This window comes from Cyprinodon tularosa, unplaced genomic scaffold (genome assembly GCF_016077235.1).
Source record: "Cyprinodon tularosa strain WSP-4 unplaced genomic scaffold, ASM1607723v1 ctg762, whole genome shotgun sequence".
Classification (NCBI taxonomy): domain Eukaryota; kingdom Metazoa; phylum Chordata; class Actinopteri; order Cyprinodontiformes; family Cyprinodontidae; genus Cyprinodon; species Cyprinodon tularosa.
This window is the reverse complement of record NW_024039521.1, coordinates 391,736-411,352: the sequence shown is the minus strand read 5'-3', so window position 1 is coordinate 411,352 and position 19,617 is coordinate 391,736. Positions and strand designations below refer to the sequence as shown.

The 19,617-nt window shown below is 37.7% G+C and overlaps 1 protein-coding gene across 1 annotated transcript in view; it reads right to left on the bottom strand.

Annotated features, from left to right (window-relative positions):
- LOC119773514 (copine-9-like) overlaps window positions 1–19,617 on the bottom strand; it is a 165,129-nt gene that overhangs the window by 46,843 nt on the left and 98,669 nt on the right. Inside the window, exons 9-10 of the mRNA XM_038270498.1 lie at window positions 3,670–3,733; window positions 2,247–2,350 (exon numbers count right to left, since the gene is read on the bottom strand). Of these exons, the coding sequence (XP_038126426.1) occupies window positions 2,247–2,350; window positions 3,670–3,733 (168 nt within the window). The remainder of the gene's footprint in view (window positions 1–2,246; window positions 2,351–3,669; window positions 3,734–19,617) is intronic.

Sequence of the window (19,617 nt, the reverse complement as noted above, 5' to 3'; positions counted from 1 at the left end):
GTGATATTTGGTGTCACTGTGTGGTTCTCCAAAATGTAAAATCTCTGTTTTCCCAGAGCAATCAAGGCACGTCCCACATGTTTTTAAAACCCAGACTACGCATCACCAGTGTGGATGTTGAGGTTCAGTGCTTCCATCAGAGTTCCCTTTTAGTGATGGTGGTACTTTGGGATAATTGCCTGGAAAGGTCTCTAGCAACAGCCTTATCTCATGATCCGTAAAGTTGAATCCGCCTCAGCTTTTTTAGTTAATAATGTTGAACTGAACATGCTGGACTGTATGCATTTAGATATATGGAACACAAAACTCTCTATTGGATTTTACAGTGTTTGACTAATATGAATATACAGCAAGTAAGTATTAAGCATATCACTGGTTTTCTCAGTATATTTTTTTATATATCTAGGTACATTAAACCTACAACAGAGGTAATCCAGTCAAACGCAGAAACCTAAACAGATAAGTCTATAAATTAGGCTATGTGTAATAAAGTGGAATGTGCAAGGAGCAGGCAAAAATAATGTCAAAAGAGGTTCAGAGGCCAAATGTCAGATGGTTTAACATAACAAACATGAAAATGAGCTTAAATTAAACAAAACGAATTAGCCTATTTTTAAAATGTAAGGAGTATAAAGATGAGACAATTGTACAAAAAATTAAGTTGAAGTAAAAATAGTCTAAAAAGAATTACTCTTGTAAAGTATAGATAGCCAAAGTTTCAACTTAATTAAGCAAATTAAGTATTTGTTCTTTATTACTTAACACCTCTTGTTATGAGTTTGTTGCAGAGAATTTTGAGAAACCAGGTTAAATGATGAAGACAAAGCTAAAGCTCTTAAATATTGCTGCACATACAGTACAATGTTTTCGGCACATTATCCCAAAAACATCATGCCAATAGAGAAGTACACTGCAAAAACAATCTAGAGATAAGTACACATTTCTTAAATTAAGTTTATTTACCCTTAATTTCAGTAGGTAATTAAGATGATTTGAAAATTGAATTATTAATTTTACTCTTAAAATGAGATAATCAGGTAATATGCACTACAAATATGACAATGCAATTGTTTTTTTCTTATTTTAAAAGTAATTGTCTCACCTCCTCAATTCTCGAAAAATGCAGTTATTTTAAGAAAACAACACTTATTAAGATTTCAATTTTTTTGCAGTGTTTGTATGTACAAATATTGAGGTGTGGGCAATGACCCAGCAAAGTTTGAGCAGTTAAAGGATGGACAAATGGAAAAACGTACCTAGAAATGTTTTGTACAAATCTGAAGATAAAAACTGTTTGAATATTAATATTAACAATAATAATGAAAAGCAATGATGGACTGGTGGGTGCTTTCATTTGTATTGAAAAGAGAGTATGTGTAGTAATAGTGATCCTCTGAGTTACCAGAGCTTCAAGCAGTAAGAACTGTAAATTAATGTGACCAGGAGGAGTCCATGTGCTACAGACAGACTGCATTACTGGTACTTCACAGAGTTTTAATAGAAGGTTTAATATTCCAACACTGGAATCACCCCCATGCACATTTTGGTCAGTGGGACAGAACCCCTGGAAAGGGATTCTGTCTCACTTTGGAGAAGCCCTAGGGATAAGCTAAACTTAAAAGCAGCCAACTAAAGCTTTGTGCTGGAGCTCTCCCTGTGAGTAAATAGAAAATTCCCTTTCTCCTCTTCTTTTGGACTCTGGAGTCATTCCCAAAGCACAACATATGAAAGCAAATCGCTTGGCAATCTAAACAAAAGCAAAACAGGGCCCATCTCAGACTCAGCTGTATTCGGTTTACGGGGAAACAGGGAGACCTGGACGGTTAGGTGAGTAGAAGGAACATTTCTATGATCTCAATCTAGGCTCCATGTTTACATCAAACTTGTAGTTTCAAAGAAGAATTTGCTTGAAGTGTTTATTTCCTGACAGAATCTTTCAGAAATGTTTTGGGTGTCCTGGGAGATTCCTTGTTTGGTTCACATGTATGGAGGTGCTGTGGGACTAAGGAATAAACACACACTAAGATGCATGTGAGACACATGATTTGCTGTTTTTACACATAATTGGACTGGTGCTGTTAGAGGTATGCAAATTCCTTGCAAATTGTTTCACATAAATATCTGTAATTGGTCAAAAAACAAACAAGGTTAGTACGTAACAGTTTCAGTGTAAGGAAGAAATATAATCAATTTGTTCAAATGTGAACAATTAGATTAACCAACATATCCTCACAATTTATACTTACGTTCCATCCTCATTACTGCGGTAAAACACCAGGAAGGGGTCAGACTTTCCAAAAAAGTCTTTCTTATCCAGTTTGTTGGCACACAACTGCATTGTGGCAATATCCTGACAGAAAAGACAAAGCTTTTTAATATAATGCTTCTGATGCAAGTTATTTTCTAACAGAGCAACCTCTTCAAGATATTTTTTCACAATTAAAGCCAAAACTCTGTACAAAAGTTTAAAGAATTGTTTTTTAAAGTCCCTCTGGATGTACAGTAACTCGCAGAGGAAAATAGGCATGCATACTTAATTGACTGACTGATTGACTTTATTGATCTCATAGCGGAGAAATTAACTTACATCGTCTGAAATAGTCAAAAAGAAGAAGAAGGTGCCAAAGGAAGAAAATGTGCATGGGTGTATGTATACTGGTGATTTAAACAACAAGAAGCATCACTCTAAACACTTGTTTTGGATTGTTCCATAGAATCAGATAATATATAGGAGAGAAAAATAAATCTTATTTGGCAATGTCTGCAATATATTCAAGGAGGCGGAGAGGGATCCCTTCATACATATGTATGAGTGGAAATAGCTGTTAATGAGGAGTCGTGTTTTTCCTGCTTCTGCACTGAGATGCCTGGGACAGCTGAGGCCGGAAGGAAGGAAGGAAGGAAGGAAGGAAGGAAGGAAGGAAGGAAGGAAGGAAGGAAGGAAGGAAGGAAGGAAGGAAGGAAGGAAGGAAGGAAGGAAGGAAGGAAGGAAGGAAGGAAGGAAGGAAGGAAGGAAGGAAGGAAGGAAGGAAGGAATTAAAGACAGATAAATAATTAGACCTTTTAGTTGATTTCTCCTGAGTTATGAGGGCATCATGGGAACCCAGGTTTGCCACTGACAGCAATTGAATCTCGTTAGGAGCAAAAAATCTCCCCGAGTACCAATGGTAAACACAGCTAAGATAAGCGAGTTCATATAATGATCTCATGAGCACACACATGCACCCACAGAAACAGCAATAGAAAGTCTCCAAGTAGCCGAGTGGCTGGCTGGAGTTAATACATAACTGTGTCAGGGAAACTGCAAAATTGGAGGAGAATATCGCCTCATAGCAGAAAAATCATCTTGACAGTTTATCTAAAACATATTTAGAGAAATGTGGAGAGCTTCATGCCAGTAAAACCTGATCTGTTTAACCTTGGATGGAGTAGGAGGTTTAGGGAATTCTTCAATGAATTTCTGCACAGTGTTTATCTGGTTTGATCATGAAATATTAAGTCCTACGGTATGTTTGCATGTATTAGGTTGACTGAATGCATAAGGAGACAAATACAAACTATTAAATCAACTTCAATGCATATTCAGATAAAAATGCAGAATATTCAATCAGGATTTAGGATGTTTGTATGTGTGTGGGTGTGTTGATGTATGCGTTTGTGTGTACTGACCCTGCAGTTACTGAGCTCCTCCGCAGTCAAGATTATGACTCCACACTTCTTCCCTGGTATCCCGCTGAGAGCATAAAGAGAAAGAGGCCGAAAGATGTGGTAACTGTTTTTCTGCATGAATTATAAAAGTAGAAAACAGATGCCATTTATAGCTAAAAGCTATTATTTTGCCAACAGACAGCCCTGCATGCAGTTACTTGTTTCCCAGAAAAACTCACACTGGGACACACACTTACTCTGTTATTGGCAAGCCAATACTATAACTGGACTACAAGTGGAAATTAGGCAATAACCACACACAGCATACAGTTTAATACAGAGAAAAATATATCTTGTTTAAAATGCTTTTTTATTCACAGTGTGGTATTAATCAGATTAAACACTTTAGGTCATTATTTTCTATGTTACTTACAACACTAGAAATATCAGAAAGCTTAACTCCTGTCAAAGTCAAAAGATGCATATACATTTTTTGGTGTTTTATTTTTTTAGAATCGCTTCTTAAACTTTATGTTTTAGGAGTTATATAATGGGTGTGACATACAGCTTTCAATTTCTTTGGGGTTTAGATTACGTTTGCTTTAAATTTACTTTATTTTCCTCAGGCTACTAATTTTCAGATTTGCTCTGGAATTAGTCCATTTAAAGGACCCCTTGGTGTTTAAGCTTTAACCTCCTGGCCAATATCAAGAGATGCTTCCCTAATCTTTCGAATGGTTCTGGGCTATTTCAAGGTATGCGGATATGCACCTTTTTTTTTTCCATTTCTTCATGCAATAGGTCTATTTCCAGTCGCTTTAGACACAACTAAAAATTCCTCTATTGTTCATAATCATTACAATTCTAAATTCCTGTTTTGGTCTCTTTTGTAAGAAAAAAAAAGGAGAAAGAGCTAAATCAATCCAATCCCAAATATGTCCTGACAGATACACATCAGCAGATGCAAAGAATGCGCTAGCATGAGTTTTTGCTGGACCATCTGTCATTTGAAAATTCTTTCTTAAAGTTTAAGTCTAACAGACTTTTCAATATCGCTTAAAACTGTTTTACCTTTGTTCTGAAAAAGAGCCTCCACCACCTTCCTGCTTGGGGCAGAGCATCCCTATAAGTCTGATCCTAGAAATCCCCCCTATTAACATTATGTTTATCAACAGTCATTACACTATCTGACTTTGCTTCTAATTGCTCTGTAAATTACAGTTTTTATTGGCTCAAGATGAGTAAAGCTCACAGAGCTACACAAAAAAATACTTTTAATACATCCAGGAAGGATGACCAAACTTTTCAGAAATATATATATAAAGTATTTAAATTTGTATTATATGCTTTTCCATGTCACAATCATACCCTATTTTGTGTTGTTTATGACTCAACCACTCAAGTAAAAAAGTAATAAGAACAAATAAAAAAGGATTAAAGTGTTTTAGGTATTTTTGCTAACCAGTGTACTTATCATACTGCTTCACCTTAATTTAACAGCAAACAAGCAGCCTAAACCCTACTTCCTTGAGCACCCGATGGATGAGCATGGAAAGTACATACTGTTCTGTACCTTTCACAAAGAAAATGGCCTGAAAAAAGATTTATAGCAGTGCTGTCACTGATTCAAAATGCATTTATTTTTAAAAACTTCTGTATTAAAAAGCCCTGCAAATAATATCCATACAAGTAGTGGTTAAAAACTCTAAAGGGGGATTTCAGTATTAAAAAATGGTAGATAAAGCAAATAATTAGCATTATGCTAAGATAATCTAACCAGATTTGAATTTCCGATGAGCATCTGATTGTAGAGCATTAATCCCAAACATGTATTTCTGATTAAATACAACAGCCTTTTGCTTAAAAAAATAAATAAATCAAAGAAAAACGTCCATCTGATGAAGTAAAAGACTTAGATGTAAATATATTTGAGAAATTGCAAATAAGATACCATTGTATATGCGCAACATATCAACACTGGTGGGGCACATTTTTCTAAGCTAAATGACTCATACAAAATAAAGTACAATACAACAAAGTAAAGGTGTGCACTAATATGCATGAAACATTTTTATATAAAGGTGTATTTATTTTCTACCAAGTGTTCAAAGCTAAATCACGATTATGTTTTTTTTTTTTGTGTGTGCTTTATTTCTTTTGTTTTGATCCAATTTAATTGGCACTGCATGCAAAGCCTTAGATCTAAAAGAATGCAGAAAAAGTACAAGGTGACTAATCTGTCAACGAGGAGAAGAAATTGGACAAAAACACAAAACTATCACCTAAAAAAAAACACGTGTACACCCTAAGAGCAGCCATAGGGGAAGGAGAAGTAGATGCATAATGGGAGCGAGTGGAGCAAAGTGAGAGAGGATAATTTCAAAGACACCAGGGCATAAAAGGGCCAAGGCTGAGTGCTTCTTCATTATTATTTTTAAAATGTAAGATGAGTGAAGACAGGAACAGAGAGTAAAATGAGCACAAAAAAAAGCTAGAGAAAAAAATAATTTTCCTATGAGGTATTTTCAACTCTGGCTTGACTTATCAGCAATTCATGCTGGGAAACTTTTTCAACCTCATGCCAGAACAATTGCAAGTACTCAAAAATAATTCTGTCAGTTGGGTGCAGTAAATAAGTAGGGTTGTGCCAGGAGACATTAAGGCCTATGTCTGATTTAAAGGTTTCAAATTGATGCTAAACTAAAAGACTACTGTACCATTTTATGATAGGGTGTAACAGTCATTAATAGCCTGAACTCAACTGTGTTTAATTCAAAACAAAATACATATAAAGCGCTCATGTCTCATGTATAAAAGAGGGCAAAGTAATCATACTGAAAGTTTGCCGTGAGAAAAAATGGCAGCAGAAAATAATTCAAATCTACAAAGCCAAGTAACATGTAGCTGAACACTTTACTCTCATGCATCCAAAATGCATAAAAATATTCTTGAAATATTCTGCATACTACACATTAAAATCAGTATAAATATCCCTAAGCCACTGAAACATCTGTCCACATAACCAGAGAAACATTTATTTTAGGCCACCAAAGGGAAACTTTATTAACACACCTTAGTTAAAGGAATAGTACACCCAAAACATGATTAGCCTTCATTTTCTACTCACCCCCATGCTGAACAACACTCTGGAGTACTTTTTTGATATCTCAAATGCATCTGGAGATCTGGGAGGCTTCTTGCTGTCTGCTGACATTCAAATAATGGAGGTCTATTGTGCCCGAGGCAGAAAGGTCCATAAAAGTCCACAAAAAACGTGTCAATATTCCTCCATACTGCTCGTCCAATGTATTCCAAGTGTCCTGAGTGGGTAGCGTCCATAATTTACTCGAAACGAAGTCCAGATTCAGACCCACCTGCTGGCCAATCAGGACCCAATCTTATTTAAAACATTTAAAAATTACTGCATTTACCTGTTAACATGGTAAAGCCCTTCAGAGCATCCAGCACCAGCCAATGAGCTGTGTCAGTCTGGGTTGCTGCTGCTAGCTACTTTTATGGCAAGCCGGGTGATGGGAAAGGAGAAGATGAAAAAAAAAAGAAAAAGTGTGGACTGCTGGAAGAATCGCTGATATTTAGTTGGTTACCCCGACATAGAGTATTTATAACGAGTCCAGACTTTCTGTCCAACAACAGCCCAACTTCTGCATAACGCACGGCAGCGTAAGGCCCATGAAATGATGCATGCTGTTGATTTTCTTTATTCCCTGCTATATGACTTACACTTCTCTGCTGCTTTCAAATTAATATCCTGAAAGGAAACAAAGAGGACAATTTTTCAATATGCTGGTGGAGCCAACCAGTTTATTTGTTTTATCTGAACTTATAGCTGAACAACACCAGTTAAATACGTAATTATAATTGTGCTGTTGAAAATTCCAATAATGTTATAAGTTACAATTAGCTAACATCTTTTATGACTCTACTATGACACCAACACTCTCTATAAGCTTAAATATCTCAGCCACTACACATAAATATCAGGCATGGGCAAAAAGGGTGATATGAGTCCACTGGTAATATATACTATGATGCTTGAAATATAGTATAATCTTATAACGGTATAGCAAAAGTTTGTGCACGATACTGTAATGAAAAATGTTATATATGTTATATATTATTTAGCTCTAAAGTCATCAGCTTGTGGCTGAAAAGTTCAGTCAGGCTGGCTTCACACATTCTAAGGAGGGTGTCCAATCCATCATTCATTTTACTGCTGTTAGTCCCCAACAATGATTTTGCATGCATATTGCATCTTAGAGCAGTTATGGAGAGTTGGTGGCCTGGCAACACTATTCTTCAGTTCTCTAAGAATGAGATTTGTCTTGGTGTTGGAACTCTTGGATCCACTAAAGAGGGGTGCTGTTGGTGAGACATACAATATTCACTCCCTGTTCTCTGACTGCTGACCTACATTCTGTGTTGCTGCTCAGGCTCTCTCTCCGTGAGCTAAATTCTCTAGTCTGTGATATCGCAAAGTTACTCCAACTGTCACGAAGTACTTTAACATACAGCTTCTGCTGCTGTACTTTCTACTGGGCACTTGTTGCATTCACACAGTTTTTATTTCTGGTAGTAAAGATAGCCAGCCTAGGCTAGTGATAGATTAACATTGCTATGGCTTCTCTGTCTCCCCTGATTCATTTCTGACCCTCTCTAAATCTCTCTCTCCTTTCTCCTGTTTTAACTACACTGTTATTACTCTGCCTCCTTTAGCGATAATGGTATGTAGTATTTTTTTAGCTCTGGAGGCAAGGGTGTCAGAGTTAGAGTACTGGCTTTGGCCTGTTGAACATCCAGAAGTTGGAGCCACCAAGATCAGGGACATGTCCAAATAGTTGCCCTCCAACAATTCCTGAGACGCCAGAAAGTGACTGGGTGACAGTACACAGAAAGCTTAGTCCTACTGCAGATCTTGGCCCAATATCCACTATCCTTGGCACACCTAAGGCCAGGGCTGTAAACTCTCACCCATTGGGAGTGAGACTCGCGCATCTTAGTGTCTTCACGCGCTCTCACTCTTTATCTCCATTTTTTCACGCAAAAATATGATGGACATTAAAACTCAACTCCATTTCAGTTATTTATTTATAAAAATACCATGCTGATTAAATTCCAGTCCACGTGTTCAACACAACCTTAGTGCTAACACAGCAGGACGTGACCGGTTCTGATCCAGTCCGTATTTTTGCACCAGCCGGTCTTCACTGTGCTGACAGCAGCGGAGCTTGACCTGAGCCAGATACTGAAAAAAGACCAGGATTTCCTAGCATTTATTACGAGGTCTGAATCATATCTTATCTGGACTAAGATCTAATCACTTTGTAAATTAATGAAGATTTGAAGCAAAGTATTTGAGTAAATATATATAAACTATGCAGCAGCTGGCTGAAATAATCAATGTGGAGAGAGTGTAGGATCACATCAAATGGTTTGTTTTCTCTACATCTAGAGCTGTTTTTTGTCAAGCCTTAATCCTTGTTTCCTCTAATTTAGCCAACTGATTTAGTCCCACATTTAGTCCATGTTTTGCTCACAAGTAAAATAATTATTGCTGTGTCTAGTTGGATAATCTCCAGTCAGATTTTAGGACTAATTAAACAAACAATAAACTAAACTAAACTCTTAAAGCTTTCAGATATGCCTCACAAACCCATAGGAGAACAGAAAAGAACCGTTGCATTTTATTTTTCAAAAGATCAGCCAAGAAAAGACCACCCACATACAGAGAGGATGTGCAGCACAACTCAGTTATCGAGGATTGATAGAGGAGGAACCAGAGGGATGTATTTAGGTCCATTAAATATGTTTAAAAACTTAATTTCTATCACATCTACCAAAATGAAACATCCACAGAAATGCTGTCTTGTGTCATGGTGAGATTCTATAGAATATACAGCCTCCTTTAAGGTCTGATTTGTCAACTGTAAAAATGTAATAAGAAAATGAGTTATCATTTTTAATCCTTAGCTTATTACCAAATAATCATACACAGCACATTGCAAGTTTGCACTGTCCTCCAGGTCCTTACTCACTCACTTCACTTTGGAAGATCATTATCAGATAATGTAATAGTACATTTTAAAGGATCTGTTCCAGTTTTTTATTTCCTCTTTATCCATCCATTCATCCATCCTTCTTGTTCTGCTTATTCTGTCAGGGCCACAGTGTGACCAGTCCCTATCTCTGGCAGTCAATGGGCAAGAGGTGGGTTACAGCCAGTGGTGTAGTCTACATTATTGTAGTGGGTATACTGTGCTTAGAAATAAGCACGCCAGTAAGTGCAATGTAATTGACCATTTTATTTATTTTTAAGCATATTTAACAGTGCTGAATTTCTCTATTGCTTACATTTGAATCAAGGAATGACAAACTGTACTACAGTTGGCTTTGTATTAAAAAAACACATAGAATCTATAAAACAGTACAACAAAACATGCTTAAGTATCAAGTACTACATGTAAGTACAGAAGCACTATGCAGGTTAAAACTGTGTCTATAAAATGTTCCAGAGATGTTTGATTTGAGGCTCCTTATGTTTCACTTGTCTTCCTGTTTCTGTTGCAAAGCGGTGGTTTCTTAACCATGTTGTCACATACTTCCTAGGTTCAAGAAGATTAACAGGAGGCCCATTTATACTGATCATCATGAGATGACTTATATTTGACAGCAACAGAGAAGATCTTTTATCTGTACAGATATTGTTCATTAAGCTGAACCCTCTTTTACACTCAGCTGTGCTACATGGAATGGTTTGCATGCAAGTGATCAGTGGTTTAAGGTTTTCAGGCTCCCTGCTCTATCCTTTCTTTGCCCTGCAGCTATATTTGCTGTGATCAATGGGAATAAAGTAGTTTTAATATGTTTTTAAGTGAGAAAATTCACCTGAAAACTTAATCAGTGCAGTCAGTTCATCCAGATTACCATCCTGCCTTCCAATATTATTTCTGTCGCAGCCGCTCAGACTCCCCCATAACGGCGGTGGGCTGTCAGTAGGAATCCCATTCAACAGCAGCCTATGTCCCGGTTCGCTGCGGCGGCTGGAAAGGGTTTTCATGAACGTAATCCAAACTGCAGGCACCAGGATAATAAAAGCAAACATGCTTTGTCGGCAGATTTCAGCATTTTCAGTTAATTTAGGCGTTAATAAACTGTTTCAGAGGAGTGATCATAGCGCTCTGTATCATCAGCGATCTGTCTGTCACCCTGCCAGCTCCCAGATCAGCGTCTCTGATTGGTTGATGCGGCGCGTCGAACAGCAAAAGTTAAATTTTTCCTTCTCGAGCAGCAGTGCGATTGCGGCGCGTCATGCGCGTCAACTGCCCAAGAGCGCTGCGGGACTTTTTGCTGCGCCTTGACGCGCGTCAACCATTGACTCTGCATGTAAACTCGCTGCTCCTGCTGCGCCTGCTGCGTTCACACTGGACGCAGTATTATTATTGGGCACTTTTAAGTGGTTATACGGAAATTCGCAAGCTTTTCTAATAGGTATACAGTGTATACCAGCGTATCACATAGACTACACCACTGGTTACACCCTTGAGTGATCGCAGAGAGACCCCGGGCTAGGAATGAAATCCGGAACCTTCTTGCTGCAAGGCAACAGAGCTACAAAATGCGCCACCTTTTGCAAAGTTCACCACCAGCCTATGTATGAGGTTCAAATATGAAAAAAAAAACTTTGCCCGCTCTCAATGCCTTGTCCCACCTCTTAGTTAATGATGCAATTTTTCAAAGGCATGCCCTTTATAAGATCATTTTGGGGAAATAACCACTCACCCTCTAGCTGGCGCTATCTCTCAGCTCACTGATAAGGAGCATCCAAACAAACATGGATGAGCTAAGAACTAAGCCCAACATAAAGGTATGGCATGAAATGTTATCATGCTTCTCCAATGTAAGTTATTTATCAGCTGCTCATGGTGATCGCTAGTAGCTACCAGTTAATGTTGGCCTCTGTCTTCTGTAATAATCCGTGGTCCTAGCCACTATCATTATGAATTCTGATTGGCTGCTATGGTTGCAGGTTGTTATGGTGGACAGGGGCATGGAAAGCTAAAAAAGCTCATTTAGAAAAGGGCTGAACCATTTTGTTTCATATTCTCTGCCTAATCTGAGAGTAATTTTCCTACAGAGAAAGCAAGAACATGCTCTGGAGGGCTCATAAATATTTTCTATTTTCAAATCTGATATAATATCAGACCTTAAAAATGGTAAATATTTTTCCTTTCACAAAGTCCCTGGTTCACGGACGTGGGTATTTCATACATTAAAATATATCTTGAAATGCTTCCCCTTCAAAAGCATTTTTTTAAATTTAGGAAAAGCTTTAGGTTTATAAAGAGATAAACTGACTTAAGGTTATGAAGAAAAGATGGAGAATACTGTTAGCTAATCACACCCCGCTTCTAAATCCTTGGCCTTGCATGACGCACTTTTCAAATCGATGGATTCTCTCCCTCACGCTGACTCCCAGCTGTAGAAGCAGCAACAGTGAGCAAATTATTTATGACTTTACCTACTCGGTGTATCCAGCTGAACACCCGCCAGCCAGCCCACCGGATACACATGCGGCCTGGACTCTGGAGTATCCATTCCAGCCTTCATTGTTCCATAAGTGCAAAAACATAACTTCTAGAGTATTTAGCTGTTTTTTTACCAAGTGACTGCATCATCAGGAAAAAGGAAGATGAGAAACTAGAGAAATACCAGTGGCTCAGAGAAGAGCTGGAGAAAACCTGGAAGGTCAAGGCATCAGTGGTGCCCATGGTCATTGGGCACTAGGGGCAGTGACCCCAAAACTTAAGGAGTGGTTATAGTAGATCCCTGGAAATACATCACACATCTTGGTCCAGAAAAGTGCAGTTCTAGGAACAGCAAAGATGCTGCGCAGAACCCTCAAGCTCTCAAGGCCTCTGGTAGAGGACCCGAGCGTGGAGGAAAAAAGGCATATGGTGTTATTTTCGATTTCTTCAAACTGTAAAATCCTTGCAATAAACAAAATTATAAAAAAAACTAAAATGCTTTCTTTAAACCAAACTACGATGTTCCTAATCCACAGTGTGTCCATAAGTGGGCCGTTGTAGATGAAAAAATGCTAGGGCCTGGAAAAAAAAACAAAAAAAAAAACATATATATATATATATATATATATATATATATATATATATATTAGTGCTGTCAAAATTATCGCGTTATTATCGCGTTAACGCGAGGCCATTTTAACGGCGATAATTTTTTTAACGTGAGATTAACGCTATGTGGTTTTATGGTACAATTTTCCAAGTACATCCCGCTGCAGCCTGCTGGAAGGCGGGGCTATTTTCCCCCAGTCTATGCATTTCTCATAGGCTTCCAGAGCGGAGCTCCTCAAGGGAAAAAGACGCTCATACACTGGGTAGCGCTAGTGCCTTTTCTTTAAGCCCCACCACCAACAAACAAGTTGAGTGTCTGGTAACTAGTAGCAACCTGAAATACGCTGAGAAAACAGATTACTGAGGTGAAATGGAATCTGCTACGGCACTCTTGCCGTCTGTGTACGCCACAGGTCGGTATCGTGAGTGTGTGTGTGTGTGTGTGTGGGTGGGTGCTTGTGTGTGTGTTCTCATTTTTGTTAAGAGGCTGAAAAGTAACTTTCTAGAGCATAGACTACCTCCATCTAGTGATGTCGGTCTATTGATTTTGATGTATCGATTGAAAATTGTTCATTATTATCTTGGTTAATTAACATCTAATGTTAACTCTACTAAATTTTATAGCAGTAGGGTAAAATGCTTGTCTTTGTTCAAAAGACTGTATTAACTGTAAAGACTGTCTTTTACATCAGCCTGTTTTCAGGGCCTTTTTTTTTGGCTACATATTTGTTATTTTTGGCATAAATCAGTATCTGTGACCTGTTTTCATTTTAAAAAAAGAACATTGGCACAAACCTAGCCTGTATGTATTTTTTTGTATGTCATCGAGAGTATTTAAATGATTTTCAATCAGGAAAAAAATGTGCGATTAAAATGCAATTAATCGCGAGTTAACTCAGGCATTGATGCGATTAATCGCGATTAAAAAAATTTAATCGATTGACAGCACTAATATATATATATATATATATATATATATATATATATATATATATATATATATATATATATATATATATATATATATATATATATAAATATATATATATATATACATATACATACATACATATATATATATATATATATATATATATATATATATATATATATATATATATATATATATATATATTATATATATATATATATATATATATATATATATATATATATATATATATATATATATATTTTTTTTTTTTTTTTTTTTCTTTGGTCGACAAAGTAGTTCAACTCAATACTCTGTAGCGCAACCTTTGTTGCCAATGACAGAAGTCAAACATTTATTGTAATATTTCCTCAGGTTTGCAAAGGATGTAACTGGTAATTTGGTCCATTCCTCCGTGTAGTTCTCTTCTAGAGCAGTAATGTTTTGGGTCTGCTGCTGGGCAACACAGCTTTTAAGTCCCTCCACAAATCTTCTACGGGATTGAGGTCTGAAGAGTGGCCAGGCCACTCCAGGACCTTGAAATCCTTTTTACAGAGCCACTCCTTCATTGTTTGAGCGTTGTGTTTGGGATCATTGCTTTGCTGGACCCATTCTTTTCCCTTTGCAGAAAAACATCCCCAAAACACAATGTTTCCATCCACAGTAGGTATGGTGTTTTGGAAATGCAAATCAATGCAAATCAATGCAAATCAGAACTCCTCTTCTAAGTTTGTCCCAAATTATCTTATTTTGGTTTCATCTTAGCATATGACATTTTCCTCTTGCATCTCTTACATTTGCTCCCCCAGCTGATTTATTAACAATAACCTGCTTAACTCACACAGCTTGGTGCAGATCTACAGTTTTCTTACAGATGTCCTTGGACAGTTCCTAAAACTTGGCCATTGATGAGTTAGGTCTGACAGGTTCAGGCTGTGGACAGGTATATTTTACACAGATAAGAATTCAAACAGGTGACATTATTGCGGTAATGAGTGAACAGAAGAGTTTCTTTTAAAAAAAGTTAAAGGTCTTTGAGTGCATTTCTTGTTGCTTGTTTGTGAATAACCAAATATTTTAAATATTTGGTCATTAAATATATTTTCAAGCAAATGTTTAATGTTTACTATAAAAAAAAGTCTGTTAAAGCCAAAATTATCCATAAGACATTACTATGGTAAATTTAAACAACTTTAAGCATAGTTTATAAGGTAATATATTGGTAGGTTGCTGTCCCCAACTCCAATCCCTAAATTTCAGTTTAAGAAAAAGTTAGTTATTTGACTTTTTATGTATTTTTTTAATAAAAAAAATGTATATAATTTTCAATTATTTTAAGTGTAAAAAAGTAAACGGTTATGTTTTTTTTTTTTGTTCTATATTTTTTATTTGCAAAAAAAAAAACATCTTGTCCTTTGTTTTTTGTCACTATCCGAAATATCTAGTCTTTATTTAATAAGCTAAGACTGGTTTATGCCATACCTCAGATTTTATTTTTTTTTGTTTTAAAGAAGTGTTCCTTTGTCCCTTACATGTTTTGGTGGGATGGTAAGTATCTATGTCTCTTTATCTTAAAGTACCGTATTTTCACGACTATAAGGCGCATATAAACACCCTATAGTGCTGTAGTGTTTCTGCGGACGTTGTTGAGACCGCCATGAGAATGCTAAAGGGGGAAGTGTGAGCGTGGATTGAGTATAAAAGAACAGGTATGAGCTTTATGCAGAACATTGTTGTCATAACAATCCTGAAAACGGCAAAGAGACACGCCTATGAGTGCAATTTTTCCATCCGGACCAGGACTACAGTAGCTCAGCAACGTCCGGCGGATTATAATGAAAAGCTGGCGAGCTTCCACTCCTACTGCAGCAAACACATCGCCGACAAACGCATCCAGCCAAGCCACATCACCAACATGGACGAGGTGCCGCTCACTTTCGACATCCCGGTGAATCACACGGTGGAGAAGAAGGGGACCAGCACGGTAGCGATACACGCAACGGGGTATGAAAAAGCGTTGTTTACTCTTGTGCTTGGCTGCCACGCAAATGGACAGAAACTGCCGCCTATGGTGATTTTTAAGTGAAAGACTTTGCCTAAAGAGACTGAGTGGCTGATGGAGGTGTATTTAAGGAGACCAGGTGTTTTTTTCCATGCATCACCATCACTGTTAATCTGTGACTCCATGCGTGCCCATCTCACAGCCGATGTGAAAAAAAAGGTGAAACAAATGAACGCTGTGCTTGCTGTTATTCCGGGAGGTCTGACAAAGGAACTTCAACCGCTCGACATCGGTGTGAACCGGCCGTTCAAAGTAAGGCTGCGAGCGGCGTGGGAGCGGTGGATGAATTACGGAGACCACAGTTTCACGAAAAGTGGAAGGCAGCGCCGGGCAAGTTAAGCCACCGTTTGCGGATGGATTGTTAATGCTTGGGCTAACATGCCTGCTGGCACTGCTGTTCGAGCTTTCGCAAAAGCCGGCATCATTTCCGAGGAGCCGCACGGCACGGAAAGTGACTCTGACAGCAAAGAAGGGGAAATTGGCATATCTGATTTAGCGCAGCTGTTTAATTCAGAAACAGAGGATTATGACTTTGATGGGTTTGATTAATAGTTTGTAATAAATACATGAATAAAGCACAAACATACTCAGTTTTGCTCCCGCTCTATTTTTAAATACGCAGTAGAGGTATTTAAACCTAGTAGAGGATATGTACCGGTATATAAATCCCTCGCCCTATAGTCCGGTGCGCCTTATGTGCGTGTTAAATACAGTACTGGCACACATAACTGAGACTGCGCCTTTTAGTACGGTGCGCCTTATGTTCGTGAAAATACGGTATGTTTAAAAGTCTAAAAATCACTGTGCAAATCCAGCTAATGTGTAAAGTTTAGAAACATGCTAGCAGAGCACTCAGCCTTTCTAAACTAGTCTCAATGTTATCTTAATTGGCAATGCCGGAAACATGTTGTAACATTTCATTAATGACACTGTGTTTCGGTTGTGAAAAAAATAAAAAACTCCTATCACTGATGGCGGAAGCTCTCCTTCTAATGTGAATGAACCCTTCTGTTTTTGAGTCCAAACATAGAACAGCTAAAGGAATGGGAAGGAATATTTGCTGAAATGGCAAAAATGTATTGAGCTATAAATGAAGACTGCATCTTTAAGTCAGTATGTACTGTTAGTTCCATTAGTGCATGGGTCGGCAACCCAAACTCTTCAAAGAGCCATATTGGAACTAAAAAATAAATATGTCTGGACACGCAACTTAAGAGTCTTACGTGTCGCATGACAACACTGGCTCTAAGCTTCTTCGCCCACTATAAAAAATGACTACGTGGGCTTAAATATATAATAAGCATTCATGATTAAATGTTTATCCTGGAGCAAATGTTTACGTTATGTCACTATTCTGCTGTATGATATTCATTGCTTTAAGTTTAAATTCCATAGAAGCATGAGGGGACAGAGGTGCAATGAATTCTCTAACCGTGCGGAGTTCACCGATTGCCGCTTCACCACCCTTCACCACCCGGTTTGTATGTATTAGGTTTTGTTGCATTGATGAAATTATATAAACACGATAAAGAAATCAGATTTTTCACATACCTACAAAAGAGCTCTAACTGTTCAAACTTTGAACGGTTTTCCATGATTGCAACATAAATTGGAAGCAGTAGCGAAGTTTGGAGAAACAATCCACTTCTCAACTATATCTTTGCACCCCTCTAAGTACTGCAATCCCACTTTTTCTCTGACTCTAACTTGATGGTCGGCTAGATATTCAATATGCGTTCCCTGAAAATGCCTTTCCAAATGACTCTTTTTATTACTTGACAGCTTCTCATTACAAAGCAAACGTCCAGGCAATCCTTCCGCGTGGGTAATGAAAGCAAATGATTCAGTCCATTGTTCTTTGAATCCTCTGTTCCCATCAGCTATCTTCCTATTTTTTTCCCTTTGGGATCCGTTACTCATGGCTTAAGTCTTCTTTCTAAGTTTACATATATTGTTTATATTTATTTATCATACAATTTTTTACAGTATTGTAAAATAATGAATATTTGTTTGACCTCATGCAGCCCACATTAAAATAAACACACAAAAATACATATTTTTCCATTGTCATACATTTTTGTAAAAGCTCAAGTAAGCCGCAAGGGAAGCATTTAAGAGCCGCATGGAACTCTGCAGCCGTGGGTTGACTTCTTAAAATGTCTCACAATTAACCGCACCCATGTCTTGCTGTCTTAACAAAAAAAACATGGACATAGTCAAAACATCTCTGGGTTATGACAGCAATGGTCAGATATCAGCAGAGGCCTTTTTCACCAAACCAAGATAAGAGATTAAGGCGGGATTTTCTTAATATCTTGACTTACTTCAGCCTCAGCTCAATTTGACAAAAGTGGTAACACTTAAGTTACCTGTTCCAGACCATGCTGGCAGACAGACAGGCTAAGTTAATTCTGATGCCTTATCTCTTCAGTAAGTGCCAAGCAAAAAATATTCAAATTATGTACTTTTTAACAGACCTAGTACACAATTTATTTTTAACTTTAGGGACATAACCGCACAATATAGGTATCAAAATGTCCGTCTCTGTGTCATGATGAGTGCTATTAACTTTATTGCCGTCTGGAATTACCATGGTGAAGTAACCGCAAAAAACACGCCCCAAAAGTCCCATAGGAAGGAATGGGTAAAAGGGAGATCTAAAAATCCTCTATTAATATTTTTCTAAAACATTTAAAATTAATCTTTAGAATGTATTCCAACATAAGAGCAGCAGAAGTGTTTTGTCTGTGCTTGTCATGGCAGAGCAGGCCAGATGAGTTGTGAACCATAGTGCCAGATGGCAGGTTACAGTACTGGGGGACAAGGACCACAGGGGACAGATGGTGACATGGAGATGTGTTCATGGGTGTGAAACAATATTAGAGGAGTAGACTTAGCGGGGGTTTATAGTTGATTTAGGCAGACGTTCTCCATTTGAGTTCAAGAAATCACTTTGTGGCACTTTGTCTATGGCAAACTCGCTTCTGTCAGTCTTCACAAAGGCATATGTGGCTAAAGTGTACCTTACCACCATCAGTGGATGAATGTGTATGTGAATGGGTGAATGAATGAAAATAGTGTAAAATTCATTCCCTGACTTGAAATGACACTTAATTAGACTATTTGTCATTTAATACTGCATTTTTATGTTTGATCTTATATTGTTTTTTCATACTTAAGTAATTACACATAAATTTTAAATCAAGCTTATTTCTATAGGGATATGCTTCTTTCACTCATTTTTCTAGTCGTCAAACTTAAAAAAATTCTCAAACTGTCTGTTACACATTCAGAGGGTATCCATGTGTGATATTCTTGGTAGAAAAACGGTCTTGTTGCTCGCACCATATGGAAAGCTAAAAATGCCATAAGAATAAAAAAAAAGTATTATTTGTGACAAACTGTCACAGCTCAGAACAGAGGACACAGTATTAGACAGACAGTGGGATTACTCAAAAAGAGTTTAGTTAAAAAATGAACTCCGGATCTGCAGTAGCAGCAGCTAGGATGTCTAATGCAGGAATCTCAGCAGGAGAGAAACACAGGTTAGTTAGCTCGATTGTCTGATGGAGGACGATTATGAAACCATTAGTCCCTAACCTGGTTTTAGAGTTCAGTCCGTGCCCACAGAACAAGGTTGATTCCAACTGGTCACCTGACAAGGCACAGCGGTTATCGCATAATTGTAAAGAGTTCCAGATGCTGAAGCCTTGAAGACTACAAAACTGACAGGAGATCAGATCCAAGCAAATGAAGGAAGGCAGGACAATCCAGAGGGAAATGTCAAAGCCGGTGGTGAGGACGTGCTCAGGATTCAGAACCAG